The 18,372-nt window shown below is 39.2% G+C and overlaps 2 protein-coding genes and 1 pseudogene across 2 annotated transcripts; all 3 read left to right on the top strand.

Moving 5' to 3' along the window:
• Positions 1-2,045: 2,045 nt before the first annotated feature.
• On the top strand, positions 2,046-3,351 carry LOC137168887 (gap junction Cx32.2 protein-like; annotated as a pseudogene).
• An 828-nt stretch (positions 3,352-4,179) lies between these two features.
• On the top strand, positions 4,180-7,486 carry LOC137168889 (gap junction Cx32.2 protein-like). The gene is made up of 3 exons (XM_067571735.1): positions 4,180-4,302; positions 5,426-5,562; positions 6,801-7,486. Exons 2-3 carry the CDS (start codon positions 5,434-5,436, stop codon positions 7,404-7,406), a joined length of 735 nt encoding a protein of 244 aa, XP_067427836.1. The 5' UTR covers positions 4,180-4,302; positions 5,426-5,433; the 3' UTR covers positions 7,407-7,486.
• Positions 7,487-8,662: 1,176 nt separating this feature from the next.
• On the top strand, positions 8,663-15,412 carry c18h1orf198 (chromosome 18 C1orf198 homolog). The gene is made up of 6 exons (XM_067571730.1): positions 8,663-9,107; positions 10,434-10,484; positions 11,059-11,184; positions 11,616-11,783; positions 12,131-12,493; positions 13,715-15,412. The coding sequence occupies exons 1-6, from the start codon at positions 8,802-8,804 to the stop codon at positions 13,769-13,771; spliced, it is 1,071 nt and encodes a 356-aa protein (XP_067427831.1). The 5' UTR covers positions 8,663-8,801; the 3' UTR covers positions 13,772-15,412.
• Positions 15,413-18,372: the final 2,960 nt, after the last annotated feature.

Here is an 18,372-nt window from a genome sequence, read left to right as displayed (position 1 = left end):
ACGACAAACCCGACCTTTGACCTCAGTGCTCTGAATCAAGAAGTAACGTGTGGAGATCTGATCAGCTGATAACTGTTACTTCAAATCAAGGTTCTGGTTTATTTTTTCACTATAACAAGACAAACAACAGTATGGGTAAAAAATAAACTGATCACAAAAAACACAAGCACAAATATAAATGTACAGTTTGAAAGACACATAATGCAGAAAGAAAAATAAATAAAAATCAACTTAAACAACCGTGACCCCGGTGACACCTCCGCTTTCGGAGAGGAAAGCTTATAAAAGTCTAGACGTGATCACCCAGAATTGTGTCAACCTGGAGCTGGAGCTGCAGGGTAGAAAGTTGGGGGTGAACGGGGTCGCGGGTGGTGTGAACGAGGTCGCTAAAAACGTATCATCTGAGAACAACAACATGGGGGAGGTTCACATCTGAAACATGGCGGCAGTGATAGTTCCGCGTGTCCACTTCACCTGAGTTCCTGTGTTTGTGTGCTTTGGGGTGATGGTGATGGTAACCAGCTTCTGTAAACAGGAATCAGTCACATGTAAAATGCTGATTAAAGCGACTTCAGGTGACCTTTGTGACTTAATACAATAAAAAAACAAACCTTGTTTTCTTGAGTTCTCGGCATAATTTTAGACAATGTAAATTTCACAGTTTTGATTCAATAAACATTTTATATTCAAGATTCAGATCTGTTTTAATTCAGTTGGAATACCAAATGTTTTTACAGATTGTCCGTTTAACATTTATGTCATTAAAGTAATTTTGACACCAGACAGCCTCATCTATCTGACCCTTTTTTAGCTGTTTATGTCTAAATCAAGTCATTAATCTATCATATGTAAAGATCTATAACCGCTATAATGAATACACTGTATTTACACATCATCATATACAGAAAGTAAAAAAAACTGTATAAAAAAAAGTGAATAGGTGTATTTCCCAGTGCATTTATTTCACAAACTGTGAGAAAATGTGTGATTTGGGATTTTTGAGGTGAAATGATGGTGAACGTCACTGTGAATCACATAGATGAAGGCTGCTGCTTTCACCCAGAGATGATTTATTTATGACTACTTGTCAACGAATGACAAAGTGTTTCAGCATGGTCTCAAAATATTGATTTGAATTTACACCAAAATTATTAAATGTGTCTGTATTAATTGGTCCCTGATCAAAACCTCTTTCAAATACATGTAGAAAACCTAAATGAGAGCAGTAGATTAATGTGCCCCCTGATTTAATTACTACACCACATTTCTGTCTATTTTCCAGAGAAAGATCTGGGCTTCCTAACGTGGCTCTGAACACCTGTCAATTATTACACATCTCATCTTGTCTTTCTACAACTTTTTCTAACGGGTACAACGTGACGTTAACGCCAGCCAGATATGTATTGTGCAACATGATTTCTCATCAGTCCCGCCGTCCTCACACAGAAAAACTCCAAGGTCCAACCTCAGTTAGCGATCTGTCCCAGCCAGAGTCAGTCCTTTCTGACCAGGTCACCAGGTAAGAGAGAATGATAGGTTATTAATTTACTTTTGAATGTTAATTACATTACTCCGTCTGTGGAAGAATTTCTTGTTTTACCCACAAAAAACATGTTTTACTACTATTGTGTTCTAGAGAATATTGATGTAGCTTTTAGCTTTTTCTTTTCATTTACAGAGGAAAAGGTTTTATTTCTCCTTTTTCTTTTTCTTCTTCTCTTCTTTCATAGTTTTATTTCTATACCAGCTGGCTTTTACTCTACCTCGGTAGTTTCATGGCAGAGGATTTTCCACTTTCTGGCTAATGATTGTTTTGGGAAAATTTAGCTCATGGTTCAGGCAGCTCTGATGTCTTCTTCTGTCTCATAGAGCCAGGTTCAAGAAAAAATATTTATTCTAAATAAACAGAACAATGAGCCATTTTCCTCTCAGCAGCAGCATATTGATGGAATAATGAGTTGTGGTTAATAAGGTGTGTTGAAGGCAACTCATCCGTTTACTGCGTTTCCTTATATCTTTTTTTTTTGTTTGTTTAATCACAGATCAGTAATTGAACATCAGCACAAAAGATGGGAGACTGGGGGTTCTTGTCAACCTTGCTGGATAAGGTCCAGTCCCACTCTACAGTCATTGGAAAGATCTAGATGAGCGTCCTCTTCCTGTTCAGGATCATGGTTCTGGGCGCCGGCGCTGAGAGCGTCTGGGGCGACGAGCAGTCGGATTTCACATGTAACACTCAGCAACCCGGTTGTGAGAACGTCTGCTACGACTAGACTTTCCCCATCTCACACATCCGCTTCTGGGTCCTTCAGATCATCTTCGTCTCCACGCCAACGCTGATCTACCTGGGCCACGCCATGCACATCATCCACAAAGAGAACAAACTGAGGGAGAAGCTGTCGAGCCCCGGCGGGACCCGGCTGTACAAACAGCCCAAATACACAAATGAAAAGGGACAGGTGGAGATCAAGGGGGACTTGCTGGGGAGCTACCTGACCCAGCTCGTGGTCAAGATCATCATTGAGGCTGCCTTCATGGTGGGCCAGTACTACCTGTACGGCTTCGTCATGGTCCCCATGTTCCCCTGCTCTCGGTCGCCCTGCCCCTTCACCGTGGAGTGCTACATGTCCCGGCCCACGGAGAAGACCATCTTTATTATCTTCATGCTGGTGGTGGCCTGCGTCTCTCTGTTTCTCAACGTCATTGAGATGTTCTACCTGATTTGTAGGAGGGTCAGATGCGGGTCCAGACCTAACTCTCACAAGATTACTTCACCTGAGAACCCTGCCAGCCTGTCAGCTCCCAGATGGCCCACTACAGACGACCCGTTCAAGCAGAACAAGATGAATCTGGAGCAAGAGAGGAGCCAGAGTACCGGGGGAGGCCTGGACGGGGCCAAAGAGGAGAAACGGCTACTGAGTGATCATTAATAATCGTTACAATTTATTAAATGCTCCCTCGTGGTTTCTGAGGTTCATCTCAGACACTGAACATGTTTTACAATCAGTGGACACATGATGTCAGAATATCAAGGAAAAGTTTTGTCATTGTGTAATAATGTGATATTCTTGCTAAGCCATATTGTTGTAATTTTACACTTATTTTGTATTTTTAAATGGAAATCTAATAATGGAAAGTGTGCAATACGTTTGTTGTATTTATGTTAATATGTACTCACTTGTAAATCTGTAACAATGAACAGTAACTGAATTTGTCTTTTAACTTATTGCCGTGTTCATTATGTAGGACTTGAAATAATTTGCCTCCTTAATTATAATAGTGATGATGATGATGATGAAGAGTCTGTCTCTGCTCTGTTTTTTATTCTGTTTTGTTTTCAGATTGATAGAAATTACAACCAGTTCAATAATAATTTGCATGAGTTCATGTAAAGCTTAAGACATTAAATAATTAAATATAAATACAGAACTAGAGCTGCAACTATTAATTGATTAGTTGGCAGCTAATCAATTGACAACTATTTTGATAACTGATTAATTGTTTTGAGTAGATAAGATAAAAATTCTGATTCCTGCTTCTTAAATGTGAATATTTTCTGGTTTCTTTAGTCCTGTATGAAAGTAAACTGAATATCTTTGAGGAAGTCAGCTTGGACTTAAGGAAACAATGAATTGATTAATTGAGAAAATAATCAACAGATGAATCGATAATGAAATAATCGGTAGTAACATATTAAGGGGAACAAATGAAATAAACATTCACAAAGACGTCTGGACTGCTCATATTATCAAGAGATCCTGCTCGACATATTTCAGTTCAGTACAAAACTCCTCCAACAAAAGCATCTTTGTGCAGCTTATAATATTATATTTGTTCACATAATCTGAACAAAAAAAAGCTTTTGTTGACACAGTCGAGACAAAAAATGAGGGTGTCGTTTCAGGGTTATGGAACTAGATTGCATTAGACTGTACAGGTGTTCCTGTTATTGCACCTGTGACTCTCAGCTTATTCCCCCAAAATACAACACGAATCATAAACATAACTGACAATATAACAGAAAAAGGACTAGTTCAGAGTATTTTTTCCATTCAGTTTTTAGATTTGTTTGTTATATGTAAATTTCATGAGTATAAAAATTGAGTTTAAGGCTCTTCCAATCATTAACCCGCTCAATCTCATCAGCCCCAAAATCATTTCCAGATGTCATGGCAACGTAAGAGCTCACACTGTTGTCATCTAAAGTTCATCTGAGACGGTTTTGGTTTGGACTCTCTGTCATTCTGCTCCACAGCTGCTCACCAGTGTGTTTGTCTGACAGGAGGCTGTTTAGATTCAAAGGTAAGTGTTACTTTATAACAATATATACATATATATATATATATGAGTGTGTATGTGTGTGTGTATATATATATATATATATATATATATATATATATATATATATATATACATACAAAATGTAATATATTCAAAATTAAATTTCATGGCATTATTTTTGGAATAAGATACACACATAATATTGTTATATCAACCATTAAGGTAATGTATATAAAGATTGATATTATCATTATGTGTATATATTCTTATTATGGTCGATTATTCATAACATAACATGAGATAAATCTTCCTTGTGTAACAGGTTTTATAGTTCTGTCTTTAAATTCTGAACTTTCTATAGATTAGAGGTTTTTACATGTCATGTGTCTCCTAAAGAAAACACACTTTCTGCTGCGATAACGATGTTTTACTAATTATCAGTTATCATCAGTTACAGCAGCTATTTATCTCCCATAGAATAGGATGATATAACCTATGCTTTTGTGATATATGTAGGTAATTAAAGGAGAATATTATTATTATATCATTGCTAATTTATATAATAAAAAAATATTATTACATTTCACTGTGATTGTAGGTGATGAATGAACTTGGTTGACTGATTGATTGAATAATATTACTGGTTAATTAGAAAAAGGTAATTACGTAAATATATACTAAAATTGGTTTTAAAAATTAATTACATTTTCACAACATTATACTTACATATAATAAATATGCAAACATACTGTCCATTACTACAGTTTAACTTCATCAAGACGTCACAAAGAACAGCAAATAAATTTACAAACTACTTTAAATACAACTTGATATTTTATTGGTTTTGCCTCCATTGAACTCTGGTTGTATGAATAGTTGGATGTATGATACAGCTGGATGTAGTTATATGAATGATATTGTTTTAAGGGGAGGGTGTGTATGTATTAGTAATAGAAAAATGATTCTATTTTCTCAATAAAGACGCGTCTCTTTATCTCCGTTCGTCTGGACTCTTAAGTAAACCTTCAGTATCATGACTCTCTCTGGAAACGTCAGACAGATTATTTACATTTACTGAAATCATGCAGTTTGTTTTGTCCAAATTATTAATCAATATACTTTTCCATTTGCTTTTCCTCATCAGATCAGACAATGGGTGACTGGGATTTCCTGTATGAACTGCTGTATAAGGTCCAGTCCCAGTCCACCGTCATCGGGAATGTCTGGCTCAGTGTGCTGTTTATCTTCAGGGTCACGATCCTTATAACCGGAGCAGAGAAGGTCTGCTTCTATATTTCCATCTTATACATAACTGGTGCATCACTACATTAGCTCTGTGAGCTCAAGACTTTTGGATGATATGACGCCATCTGGTGGACATAATGTAGGTCTACAGCTGCTGGGTAACAGTTGCTGTGGAAACCAGAGAGTGCTCTGATGGTACAAATCATCAGGTTTTTAATTTATAACAAGACTTTTTATATTATATTCAAACATTATTAAAGATCTTTAGGGTTAGGGTTAGGGTAGGGTTAGGGTTAGGGTAGGGTTAGGGTTAGGGTTAGGGTAGGGTTAGGGTAGGGTTAGGGTTAGGGGTTAGGAGTAGGGTTAGGGTTAGGTTAGAGGTTGGGGTTAGGGTAGGGTTAGGGTTAGGGTAGGGTTAGGGTTGGGTTAGGGTTAGGGTTAGGGTTAAGGGTTAGGGTTAGGGTAGGGTTTAGGGTTAGGGTTAGGGGTTAGGATTAGGGTTAGGGTTAGGGTAGGGTTAGGGTTAGGGGTTAGGAGTAGGGTTAGGGGTTAGGGTAGGGTTTAGGGTTAGGGTAGGGTTAGGGTTAGAGTTAGGGGTTAGGGGTTAGGGTGGGGTTAGGGTAGGGTTAGGGTTAGGGTTTAGGGTTAGGTTAGGGGTTAGGGTTAGGGTTTGGGTTAGTGTTAAGATTAGGGTTAGGGGTTAGGGTTTAGGGTTAGGTTAGGGGTTAGGGTTAGGGTTTGGGTTAGTGTTAAGATTAGGGTTAGGGTTTAGAGTTAGGGTTAGGTTAGGGGTTAGGGTGGGGTTAGGGTTAGGTTGGGGTTAGGGTTAGGGTAGGGTTAGGGTTAGAGTTAGGGGTTAGGGTTAGGGGTTAGGGTTAGGGTGGGGTTAGGGTTAGGTTAGGGGTTAGGGTAGGGTTAGGGTTAGGGTTAGAGTTAGGGGTTAGGGTTAGGGTTAGGGTTAGGGTGGGGTTAGGGGTTAGGGTTAGGGTGGGGTTAGGGTTTAGGGTTAGGTTAGGGGTTAGGGTAGGGTTAGGGTTAAAGTTAGGGGTTGGGGTTAGGGTTACTGCTCTCAAATGTAAAAAATGGGTCAAATTTGTCTCTGAACAATATGTAAGGGTTAAAAAAGTCATTTCTAAATGTTACTGAATGTTTGTTCAGTAGCCTGGTTGTGTAATATTTATCCATCAGTTGCACAATTTTCCAGTAGACCTCCATAATGACACCAGTAGGTGGATGTTTGTGCTGGATGTGAATTTCTCATGCGAACATTACAGGTGTGGGATGATGAACAGTCCAAAATGATCTGCAACACCATACAGCCTGGCTGCGAGAACGTCTGCTATGACCACGCCTTCCCGATATCACACATTCGATTCTGGGTTCTCCAGATTATCTTCGTCTCAACGCCGACACTGATCTACCTCGGTCATGTCGCCCATGTCGTCCATAAAGAGAAAAAGCATAAAGAGTACAAAGTTCCCAAGTACTCTGACGAAAAAGGCCACGTGAAGATTAAAGGCAGACTGCTGGGATACTACATGACTGCCATCTTTTTTAGTATCATTTTGGAGGTGGCGTTCATCGTGGGGCAGTATTATCTATACGGGTTCGTCATGGATCCGAGAATCGTTTGCTCCAAAGCTCCCTGTCCCTTCACTGTAGAGTGTTTCATGTCTCGACCCACCGAGAAGACCATCTTCATCATCTTCATGCTTGTAGTGTCATGCGTCTCTCTTCTGCTCAACGTCATGGAGATCTTCTACCTGATGTGGTCTCGCTTATCCAGGAGAAAGTCTAAGGCGGTGCCAGCAGCTGCTATTGCTCTTCATCCCTGTATAAACGGTGACAGTCTGATGAAAAATGAGAATTCAGCCGACTAAATCGACTAATCGTTGCAGCTCTACTTTAAATCACTGATTCAGAAACAGTAAAACATCAATTCTGTCAACATCTAATCAAATTAGATTAGAAATATACACAAAATAATCAGATAAAATATGGAATAATGTCACCAGAATGTATTTACTGTAAATAATTGCTGATCCAATTATACCATAAATCTCATTTACATGTTTGTCACACAGCTGTGCAGCTCAGAGAGATGTATTATGCATCTTTTTACGTTGTACAATTTTATTTTTGCTCGTGTTTTTGTGATTATTTTACTTTTTTCTTCAATACATCCTGCTCTGTTATTTGTATTGTAATATTACTGTGCTGTTAATAAAGTTACAATAAAAAACAGCTTGGAGCAGAGATGAACGTGGGGGAAATAATGAGATCTTTAATTTATATATCAGGAGGAATTATTACGGTTACGTACAGATTTATACAGATAGACAGCAGCAGTAATCCCATTCATCCCTGAGTTTAATGCTGAGTGTGGGACGAGATTTACCGATGATGTATCTGTTTTTACATGTGAAATGATGATTATTACATCAGGTCAGAGAGAACCGTAACTACATCAGATTCATGTGCAGCATTAAAGAGTTTAAAATACGGTAACTCCAGGTGTAGAGAGCACCTTTGTGTCCCTGCTCATGTTGGAATTGATGGGAATGAGAAGGAAAAAGGGCTTTGAAGAGTCGGAGTAGTCACATTAATATAGATATTAGTAAGTTAGATGGTATTAAGGGACTAATCAAAGAGAGGCAGCAGAATGGATGAAACAAAGAAATTAAAGGAAGATATCTTTTTTTAAAAATAAACCGTTAATTTAGGATGCACTATGAGGATGCAAGTTATAAAAAGATGAAGGGATGATCATACTGGTCTGAACAGTTGTCTCTATGTGACTGGAAATAATGATGGAAAGTGTGAAGAAACAGTGAATGTTTTATTATATTGCCAGAAGTTTGTTTTATAGAGAGAAGTTTTAAAGAACAGAGTAAGAAAAACTGAAGAGAAAAATATCTATAAAGTTACATCCTAAAAAAATCATCGAGTGACAAGTGTTGGAAACTCCTTCTAGAATATTTAGGATCAACAAGATTAATAAATAGAATCCGATAAACATTAGTATTAATTATGCATATATTTTATTTTCATTCGGTTGCTTTTTGTTTATTTAATTATGAGCATTTTGTTTATTGTTTTGTTGATTGTCTTTGTTTGGTAGAAATATTAGAGGATAAATCTTTAGTGCACACTTCAGATCAGTTGGTGGCGGTAAAGCACCAATAAAACCAAAGAAGAAGAAGAAGAGCTGGGCGAGCTGTTTGCCAACTGCCAATAAACAACAAAAGAAGAAGAAAAGCTGGGTGCAGCTGAAGATGGCGGCCGCGACCGTCGCGGGGCTCGACGCCCACAGGATGGAGGAGAAGAAGCTCGAGTACTTCTCCTCCATCAACTCAATGGCCAAGAAGATCATGCAGGAGAGGGAGAAAATCAAAAGCAAGCACGGCTCGGCCTGGGACAAGATGACGCCGCAGGAGCAGGACACCGCCATCGACAGCTGGATGATGGACCCGCACATCCGAGCCCGGTACGCAGCGCACAGACTGGAGCGACAAGAGGTGGTTTGTTACCCCAAACTGCTCATCCAGACCGGGCAGAAGATGGTCCATTTCGGGGAAGAGGTACCGAGACCGTTTTTGAATTCATATTCGTATATTTGTTAACGTACGTAGAGGCGGCAGCAGCCACGTAGCCGTTGAAATATGTTGGTTTACGTCACAGTGTTTTTCTGAAACCCGTCCCGGTGTTTCGGTGTAACGAGCGACCGTGTTAACTGGTGACTTCATGGCTGAAAGTCACCGGTTAACACGGTCACTCGTTAAATCGTAACACCGCGTTCAAAACAACGGTGGAGATTTAAATTGTCTGGATTTATTGCTGATCATATCCATCATCACTTTACATGATTAAATGGATTGTTTATATTCACTGAGTGTGACATCAATCTCTGCTGGCAGATCAATTCAACTATTTGCTTTACTGTTTTAACCAAATTTAAGTGCTCATAATACCAGATTCTTAAGCAAAAAGCCAAACTTCTCAGAGCTTATATCAAACAATACATTTCTTCAGTTTAGGAAAGTACAAACAAAAACATCTGCTAAAACCTTCAACACTTTAAAGGAGCACTATGTGAACCAAACAAACAGGGCAGTGTCTCACCAGACACCAACATTATCATAGAATTATCCCTCACTGAATATATCATAAAGCTTATTGTTTACAGTGATTCTGAGCTTTGGTGTCATCGAGATATCATAATGTTACGGAGATATTAGCGGCAGATTAGCAACGAGAACAACGATCAGTTCATCAGGTCAACAGCATCTGAGCAGCTTTACAAACAGGCGTTATCTGGATAAACTGACCACATTCTTGCTGTAATCGTTCCTCCTGTTCATACTGACCATTAGAAGATCCCTTCATAATGACCTTACAGTGGAAGTGATGGAGGACAAAAATGTATTTAAAAGTTTATCTGAAGCTAATATGAAGCTTCAGCGTCCAAATGAGTCAAATCAAGTAGATATCTTTCAACGTTACAGTCTTTTTAGTGCCAAAGTTCCTCTTTTTGTTACTATACTTCCACCTGCAGTTCAACAGGGAAACACTGTCCGAGGAAACACAAAGAGGGAATTTGATGCTAAAAAGACTGTAAATGTGTCAGATATCCACTTGATATGACTAACTCAGACTGCTGAAGCTGAATAGAAGCTTCACACAGACTTTTAAATGACTGTGTGGACACACTGTGGATTTTATCCTCCATCACTTCCATTGAAAGCACATTTGAAGGATCTTTTAATATCCAGTATGAACAGGAGGAATGATTACAGACACCTGACTGCTGGTTTAACACACAGTTGGAATAATAGTGAACCTGACCTTTTAAATAAAGTTGTGATATTGTGAGATGTGATTGTAACTGTGTGTGTGTTTGTGTTCAGGATATAACTTGGCAAGATGAGCATTCTGCTCCGTTCTCCTGGGAAACCAAGGTAAGAACAATGATCCAGTTACAGTCTGACACCAGTGACTCAAATCAGGCAAATGTTGCTGCAGCTGTTATGATTATGGATTAATCTGATGATTACTCTCACATGTGTTTTAGTCTTTGAGGTCCTCAAAGTGCTTCTTTTATCTGACCAACAGTCTAAAACGGCTGCAACTAACAATCATTTTTCCCAAAGTCCAAGACGACGTCATCAAACGTCTTGTTTTGTCCACAACAAAGATCTTCAGTTTAATGTCACAGAGACTAAAGAAACCAGCAAATATTCACATTTAAGAAGCTGAAATCAGAGAATTTTGACTTTTTCTTCTTCAAAATGACTCAAAACAATTAATCAATAATCAAAATAGAAAATCAGCAAATCTCACATTTGAGAATCAAAACGTTTTTGACGTTTTTCCTGATAATTAACAATCAAAGTGATTTATTTTCTGACAATTCTCTAGTCAATTAATCAACTAATCACTATTGTAATTACAAATTAACTTTCCTAAAACATCTGTAATTAATTAATTGATGTAAATCGAAGGCCTGAAGTTGACTTGTGTTGACGTCTGCAGAGTCAGCTGGACTTCAGTCTGACGTCAGGATCTGTGGATCAGGGTCTGCTGGCGTCTCAGTCGGACTCAAAGACCGCAAAGGTTCCTCATCCCGGCCAGCTGGGCAAGAACACGCCAGGACCAAAGGTATGATGGATCCCCTGGATCTACTGTGGATCTACTGTGGATCCTGTTTTATACACTTATTATATTGATGCATAGTTGTATTGGACCATGTGATCGATCACAGCTGATCAATCAGGTCTTGATACAGTTCAGTTGTCAGGATCAGTTCTGTGTGTTTCTACACACATGAATTAAGTTTAGTAATAAATAAATTAAAGTATAAATGGAGTTTTATGTGTGACGATTACAATATTTGAACCATAACAGCAGCCTGTTACATCTTACTCTGTTAATAACCTTTAACTTAAGTCACATCGTAAAGCCGGTTTTCTTAATTATATGATTCATTTATCAGGAAAAAACATGCAAGTTCATGTTTTGTGAACTCAGCTGCTCTTTGTGTCTTTGCGTCAGTGTAAACGAAGAGTTGTCGTTGTCGTTTTATTGTGAAGGTGTCTGTCAGCGAGGGCCGCAGGCCGGAGGAGGAGTCGTCTTTCTGGAAGATCAGCGCCGAGAGATCCAGACTGGAGGGAGAACAGGCCGACTTCCAGTCTCTCACCCCGAGTCAGATCAAATCCCTGGAGAAAGGAGAGAAGTCGCTGCCCTCCTACCTGCGACAGGTGAGCGCTGAGTTTCATGTGTATCGATCACAAATTAATTCAGCGAGTTCCCTCCCGAACACTCGTCACTCGTCATCGAGCTGCGAATCCTGAAATAGAATCTAAGTGAAGCTTCAACAGAGTCAGAGGAGCGACGATGATGTTTCATCTGTTTCTGAATATTCTGCTTTAGTTCTTTCCTGTCTGTCGTCACCGTCAAACAAACAGCTTAAATTAGCTTCTGAACATCTTTAATATTTGTTCTTTTTGTAACTTTTAACTTGGAAAACTATAAATATATTTATGTGCAATAAAGATCTAATATTAACTGTCTCAATGACACTGATGATGCTCATATTTGTCTCTAGGAGACGTCTGTGACCCCGAAGGAGCCCGAGCCAGCAGACCCCCCCCCTCCGGCTCCCAGCAGGTCCACCAAGCAGCGAGCACCCAAACCTCCGGCCCCGCAGCCCCCGGTCCCGGTCCCGGTCCCGGTGGCTGTCAGCGCGACGCCGGCGTCCATCTCCATCTCGCCGAGCCCGGCCCCGCCCGTCAGCGTGTCCTCGTCGGTGGCGGGCTGGGAGCGATCTCAGAGCACGCTGCCGTCGGCCGGCAACGCCCACGACGAGATGTTCTCCTCCGGCATGATGTCCAAGTCCCCCAACGTGTCGGCCGGCGTGGAGAAGGAGAAAGAGGAAGAGGCTTCACCCAACAGCCCCACCTTCTCCCAGGTGAGCCGTGAAACACATACAGAACATTCTTTACGTGTTACAACAGTCAGTGATTTATATTCCATATGTCTTCATCAGGACACCAGATCATAACCCGTAAGAGTTCAGGCCCGGTTCACGCCTGGACCAGCTGCTCTCACTACTGCTGCTGCTGCTGTGTAGTTTAACTAGGATCAGATCTCGAGCTGTTTCTGTTGTTGTTGTTGTTGTTGTTGTTGTTGTTGTTGTTGTTGTTGTTGTTGTGAACAGCAGCAGTCGTTCATTTGCTTCACAATTAAAAGCATCGGCTCGTTTGCCAGTTGGAAGCTTTTAATGTGAAGCAGCAGAAGCAGGAAGTTTCCAGTTTGCTAATAACACACCTGATGAAGCTGTAGAGAGGTTTCATTGATCGAGAGGCTTTAATCAATGAGGTGAAATTACAACCATGAATCCTTCTTCCTGTTTGAGTCCAGTCAATAACAGACTCTGCTGCCAACGGTGGAAGCTAATGATGTGGAGAAGTCATTTATGAATGTAAATACACTGAATGCTGCTGCAGATAATATGCAAAGCTTTAATAGTAATAAAATGGTTTAGAAGTCATATTTAGAACTTAATGTAAAAGTCAAGTCAGACATATTTGTTTAGTTCAGTATGAAACATGATGTCTGTACATGCTAACGTTAGCAGTTAGCGGTTAGCTCGCTACAAAGACAAAAGCTCATGATGTAAAATAAATGTGAGGAAAGATGCAGTTCAGAGATTTAGTTTACTGGGACAGTAGAGCTGATTAATACTGATTAATGCTGCAACTATTGATTAATGTGTAGATTATTTTATAGATCAATGGATTTATTGTTTGGTCCATAAAACAACAGAAAATGGTAAAATCCCAAAATGACATAAAATGTTTTGTTTTGTGCCGACCGAGTTAAATATGTTCAGTTTATTATGACTGAAGAGTAAATAAAAAATGATGATCAATAATCAAAACAGTTGCTAATTAATCTTCTGCTGCAGTTCTAATGAAGACTGTAAAAATGAAGAGAATTATGGATCAAAGATAATTGATAGTGATGTAATAAATATATAATAATAATATATATAGTAAAATAGCAAGTTAAAGTAAATCCAAATATCAATTATTCACATTGTTCAGAAAACGAGGCAGCAGTGAACTCTGACCGTGTTTAACCCTCCTCTTCCTCCTCTTCCTCCTCCTCCTCCTCTTCCTCCCCCCAGTTCAACACAAGCAGCAGCATCCTGAAGACTGGATTCGACTTCTTAGACAACTGGTAACCACAGCGGAGACCAGTCACCGCTCTGAATGAATCATCATCATCATCACTCTGAAGAAGGACCACACTGCCATGACGACAGTATTCCACGTCTAGATTTAAGAAACACCAACCTTTGAAATGAAACCACATTAATGTCTTTGTACTTATCTTCAGTGGCTTGTTAAGGCATCACCCCCCCCCACACCCCCCCCCCCCCCCCCCCTCTGCCCCCCCCCTCTAGATGAGTGATTAGGGTTGAATCTTTAGTTTCTTGCCAACCAGCTGCTGCATGTGTGTGTCGTCCCTCACTGTGCATCCACACTGACCCGTCTATGATCCCAACAGTCACACCGCAAAAACATCACAAATATCAGTTTAAATGCAACCAGATTGATATTCTAACATGTTTGCTAGTTAGAATAAAGTTATTATTGTTGCAACTAAACTGTAAAACTATAAAGTTGCTTTTTTCTTCTTGTTGTCAGTTAACAAACAGCTTCAGCATCAGGATTAAACCCCCGAAAACCAAAGTGGATCAGAAACCAGATCAGTGACGTCGTTGATTAAAAGACACATGGAGGTGATGAATGTAAACGGGGTCCACGCTGCTAGTTTAGTAGTTCTCTCTCTCTCTCTTGTGACGGTACAGTGTTTTGTTAACGTGGTTAATGAGCCACAATAACGTAGAATTTGGGAAAAAATAAATAAATAATAATAATAATGATGAACTTGAGAGCAAAGCAGCGACAGCAGCTGCTTTCCAAGTTTCATCTCTTTATGTTGCAAAGTTTCAAATGAAAATTGGGAAACAATGGGAACGTTTTAAATGACCGTTACAGACTGTTCACCCGTCTGTGGATTCACAAAAACTTATTATTATAACTGGCAGGAGAATAAAGTAGAGACCAGTTCAGACGGGCTTCATATATTCTCAACCAGTCTCGTTACTGGTCCAGTTAAGTGTGTTTGCACAGTAACGGTGAGACTGCAGACACTCATGTACAATAAGCTTCATCTGTGCAAATCACTCAAACCTTTATCCATTATTTTTACTCTTTCATGTGCTTTTTATTTATATTCCTATAAACTTCTAGATTGAAAGTAGTGCTACAGTTCCTACTGGTCCTACTGGTCCTACTGGTTTTGTTGCTCAGATGGGAGAAAGTCATGGAGTTACAGGTAAACTGCACAACGTTCATTGAATGAGCTGCTGGTTTCCAGCGCGGCTGAAGTAGGAAAACAGACTCTTGTGTTCTGTGGTGATGCAAGAGCTCGAACTTGAGTCATGGAAAAGTCTCAGTCTGTGTGTGTCTGGGTTGCCGTGGGAACCTGTTACAGATGTCCTGTATGGCTTCAGCTCCCCCCGCCGACACTTCCTCACCATCACTCACTCACTCTCCTCCCCGAACGTCACTTCTGACCTGAAACTAGTGCTGAGCAGAGCTAGTGTGCGTTTCTAACGGACGTTGTGTTTTTAGGCTTGTAGTGATTTCTACCACTTGTGTCATAGATGAAAAATCCAGTTTACATGACTAGAGTACTATTTTACTGAATTTTATATTTATCCGCTGATTGTATCTTATGCTATACATGTATATTGCACTCATGCATTTTGAGAGTCACGGATCAGAAGGAAGTAAATAAATGAAAGTCAAACCTGCTTCTTTGTCTTTGTGTGAAAGTGTTTTTTGGACTCGGAGCCCATTCCTCTGTAATGGCAAGTACTGTTTTCCATTCCTTTTATAGTTCTCCATCACACCCACAAATTTTTATTTTTCCAAACTTTAAAGAGAGCAGCCTCTGCATGAAGAGTTCACCACAAGAGTTGTCATGGTTACAAACATCAGTCACTGGTGAGGTTGATTTTTATCATAGAAGAACAATGATTGAAGTTTTTTTTTTGCTCTCTGGGTTGTTGAAACAGTCGTGTTGAAAAGTGTTTTCCTGCTTGTTTGCATTCTTGTTGATCTCAATCAAATCCCCCAGCTGTTACTTCTAGTGGATCCAAGATGTCATGGAGGGAAGGAGGAGGAGGAGGAGGAGGAAGAGGAGGAGGGACATCCGTAGTTCTGAGGAAACTTCATGCTGTTCATCTTAAAACTAAACAACATGTTCAGGATCATCAGACCTCAGTCGGTTGCAACACAGTCTGCAGTTTAGTTAAGAAGCAGAATATATAACGTGAAGAGTAACATACAGCTGATGTTTAAGCAGCGTTTCATCTTCTAAAGACTTTAAATTTCACATCTTTCAGCCTCATGGTGGCGCCAGAGGAGACGTCAGCAGGGTTCATCCTCTGGGAAACATGAGTTCATGTATAAAAGTCAAGATGCTTCAGTCTGGATCAATACTGACAAAAACAGCAGACACTAAATTTAACCCTTTCATGCATGAATGATTAAATCACAGAGTTAAAAAATGTTTTTATTGTTTATTTTTACACAAAAACAAGTGAAAAAAATGTTGAAATGTGTCCAGTGTAGTGGACACCATGCATCAACAGAGTAAAACGTGATTTATGGAAATTAATATAGGCAAAATATATATATATGTTTATATATATATTATATTACTGAGAGCAGATGGTATGAAAACACATAGGAACATTAAATAACAACAACAATAGAGAAGATATTTGAAAAACTAGACCGAGGCCCAACAGACAGAATGTTTGTTCCACTGGAGCGGACGGATGTATCTTCAGTCAAGAAAAATATGATTAAAAACTTGATAAAAGTATTTCAAACATCTTATTTAGTTGAAAAATATACTTTTTACCTGTTTTTTTTTTCTCTGAGAATAAAAGTATTTAACAGATATTCCTGAGCTGCGTGCTGCGTTTCCTCCACGTTACGCTGTTTTAAATTTATGATTCAATATCACAAAATCACAGAGAGAAAATAATATTCAGATGAAACTGTAGACGACACTTTGGAGGTTCAACACCTGGTAGTTGGGACATGATGCTACAACTTAAATGGTTCTAAATGGCTTCCAAATATCTGACGCCATGCATGAAAGGGTTAAAAAACGAGGCAAGTACAATAATGGAGAGTTAAATATATATATAATTATATATATATATTTTCATGACTATAACCACGTCTACCATCATCATCATCTTGATAACTGATCTACAGAACAGCAGTGGAGTCATAATAAAGGATTCTGGGTCCAATCAAGAGTAAAAAGGTGAGTTAATCGTCATGAATTGATTCTAATAAAATGTTTTGATTTAATTGTCACACACATACATGTCCAACAATTATCTTAACATCAAGTTCAGCAGCTTTTCTACCCCAGACGTCTAATCCTGCAGTAAATGCTTCCTGCATGAAGGAACGTTCATATCTTGTCAAAACTTCAGTTGCTGTTGAACTTGTGTTTCTACTCTGAGTCTGTCGGAGGAGATAAAGTATTATGAACACATGTGTCTTTATATAACCAAATACAGCTAAACTGGCAACTTAAGAGTTTAATTTTTGGAACTGAAAGGAGATATTTTCCTATCAGAACAGAATATCTACAAGCAGCTTAAAAGTAAACATGTCATCTATCAGCGTTGGTCTTGACTTTGTGTTTGTGTTGATCGTAGCTGAACTGAGGCCTCTCTGTCCGTCCTGCAGCAGCAGCAGCAGCTCTCTGCACCTCCGCTCTCAATGGCTGCTTTGTGTTTTTGCTCTCTCTCTGCTATTTATTGCAACAAATGTTTTGGTGAGTGAAAATCATTGCGCAGTATTGAATTTACGACGGAAACAGAGACAGGACTGTTATTGTCTAACAGTACGTTACCTTATGTCTAATTACAGTATGAGAGGCAGCCTGTGCTCCTCAGACATGACGCTGTTCAAACTGAAATATCTCCACATGAGACTGGTCTGTTGTGTCCCAGACTGACAGTTTTACTGGTTTAGAAGCATCGTACATCTGGATAGAAGTGGAAATGTGTAATATACAGTGTTTAAATGTTTTAACTGTTACTGCACAGCTGAAGACTCACGTTACCTTCATGTGTTGGACTCTTGTGATTATTGTGATGTTTTGATTATTTTCTCAATGAACTGCTTTATAAAATGTGAGATAATTTCCTAAAGTTCACATCTTCACATTGTTTGTATTGTCCAATCAGCTGTCCAGAATCCTAAAATATCCATTTTAAAGATATAATATGTAATTATTCCACATTAAAATGTCTAAAAACAACTAGACCTATGTTATATATGTTGTTGAGTTGTGTACTTACATTATCCCAAATGTTTCCAACAATGTTCAAACTCAGAGAAATCTGTAATTTAATCAAAGTAACGGACTGTTTCATTTGGTCGCCTGTCGATGGCGTCATACCTCCTCTACCAAAGAGTAAACACGCACCAGATGCATACGGCGGCGCTGTGTTTGTCCGCTACAATGGCGTCTACCAAAGAGTAACTTACACACATACAAGATAATACATCGGCGTTGTGGTTGTTCCACACAAACTGTTATAAATGGACTTTTATTCAGTTTTAAGCCACATTTTCATGATAAATTTAGGTGGTTTTTAACTATATCTTTTAGCTGGAAGAAGGATTTTAGTCATTGGACGTCTGGATCTTAAGTTATCAGAGAAATAAACTGGAC

This window comes from Thunnus thynnus, chromosome 18 (assembly GCF_963924715.1).
Source record: "Thunnus thynnus chromosome 18, fThuThy2.1, whole genome shotgun sequence".
In the NCBI taxonomy this organism is placed as follows: Eukaryota; Metazoa; Chordata; class Actinopteri; order Scombriformes; family Scombridae; genus Thunnus; species Thunnus thynnus.
Note: the sequence above shows the minus strand (reverse complement) of the source record. Positions and strands in the feature narration are given on the sequence as shown.

What these genes read in the sequence shown, in the direction of transcription:
- LOC137168889 (XM_067571735.1), top strand. Translation starts at nt 5,434, where the DNA reads ATGGGTGACTGGGATTTCCTGTATGAACTGCTGTATAAGGTCCAGTCC. An exon ending in TTATAACCGGAGCAGAGAAG is followed by an intron (nt 5,563 to 6,800) that starts GTCTGCTTCTAT and finishes CGAACATTACAG; the next exon opens with GTGTGGGATGATGAACAGTC.
- c18h1orf198 (XM_067571730.1), top strand. Translation starts at nt 8,802, where the DNA reads ATGGCGGCCGCGACCGTCGCGGGGCTCGACGCCCACAGGATGGAGGAG. An exon ending in TGGTCCATTTCGGGGAAGAG is followed by an intron (nt 9,108 to 10,433) that starts GTACCGAGACCG and finishes GTTTGTGTTCAG; the next exon opens with GATATAACTTGGCAAGATGA. An exon ending in TGCCCTCCTACCTGCGACAG is followed by an intron (nt 11,784 to 12,130) that starts GTGAGCGCTGAG and finishes ATTTGTCTCTAG; the next exon opens with GAGACGTCTGTGACCCCGAA.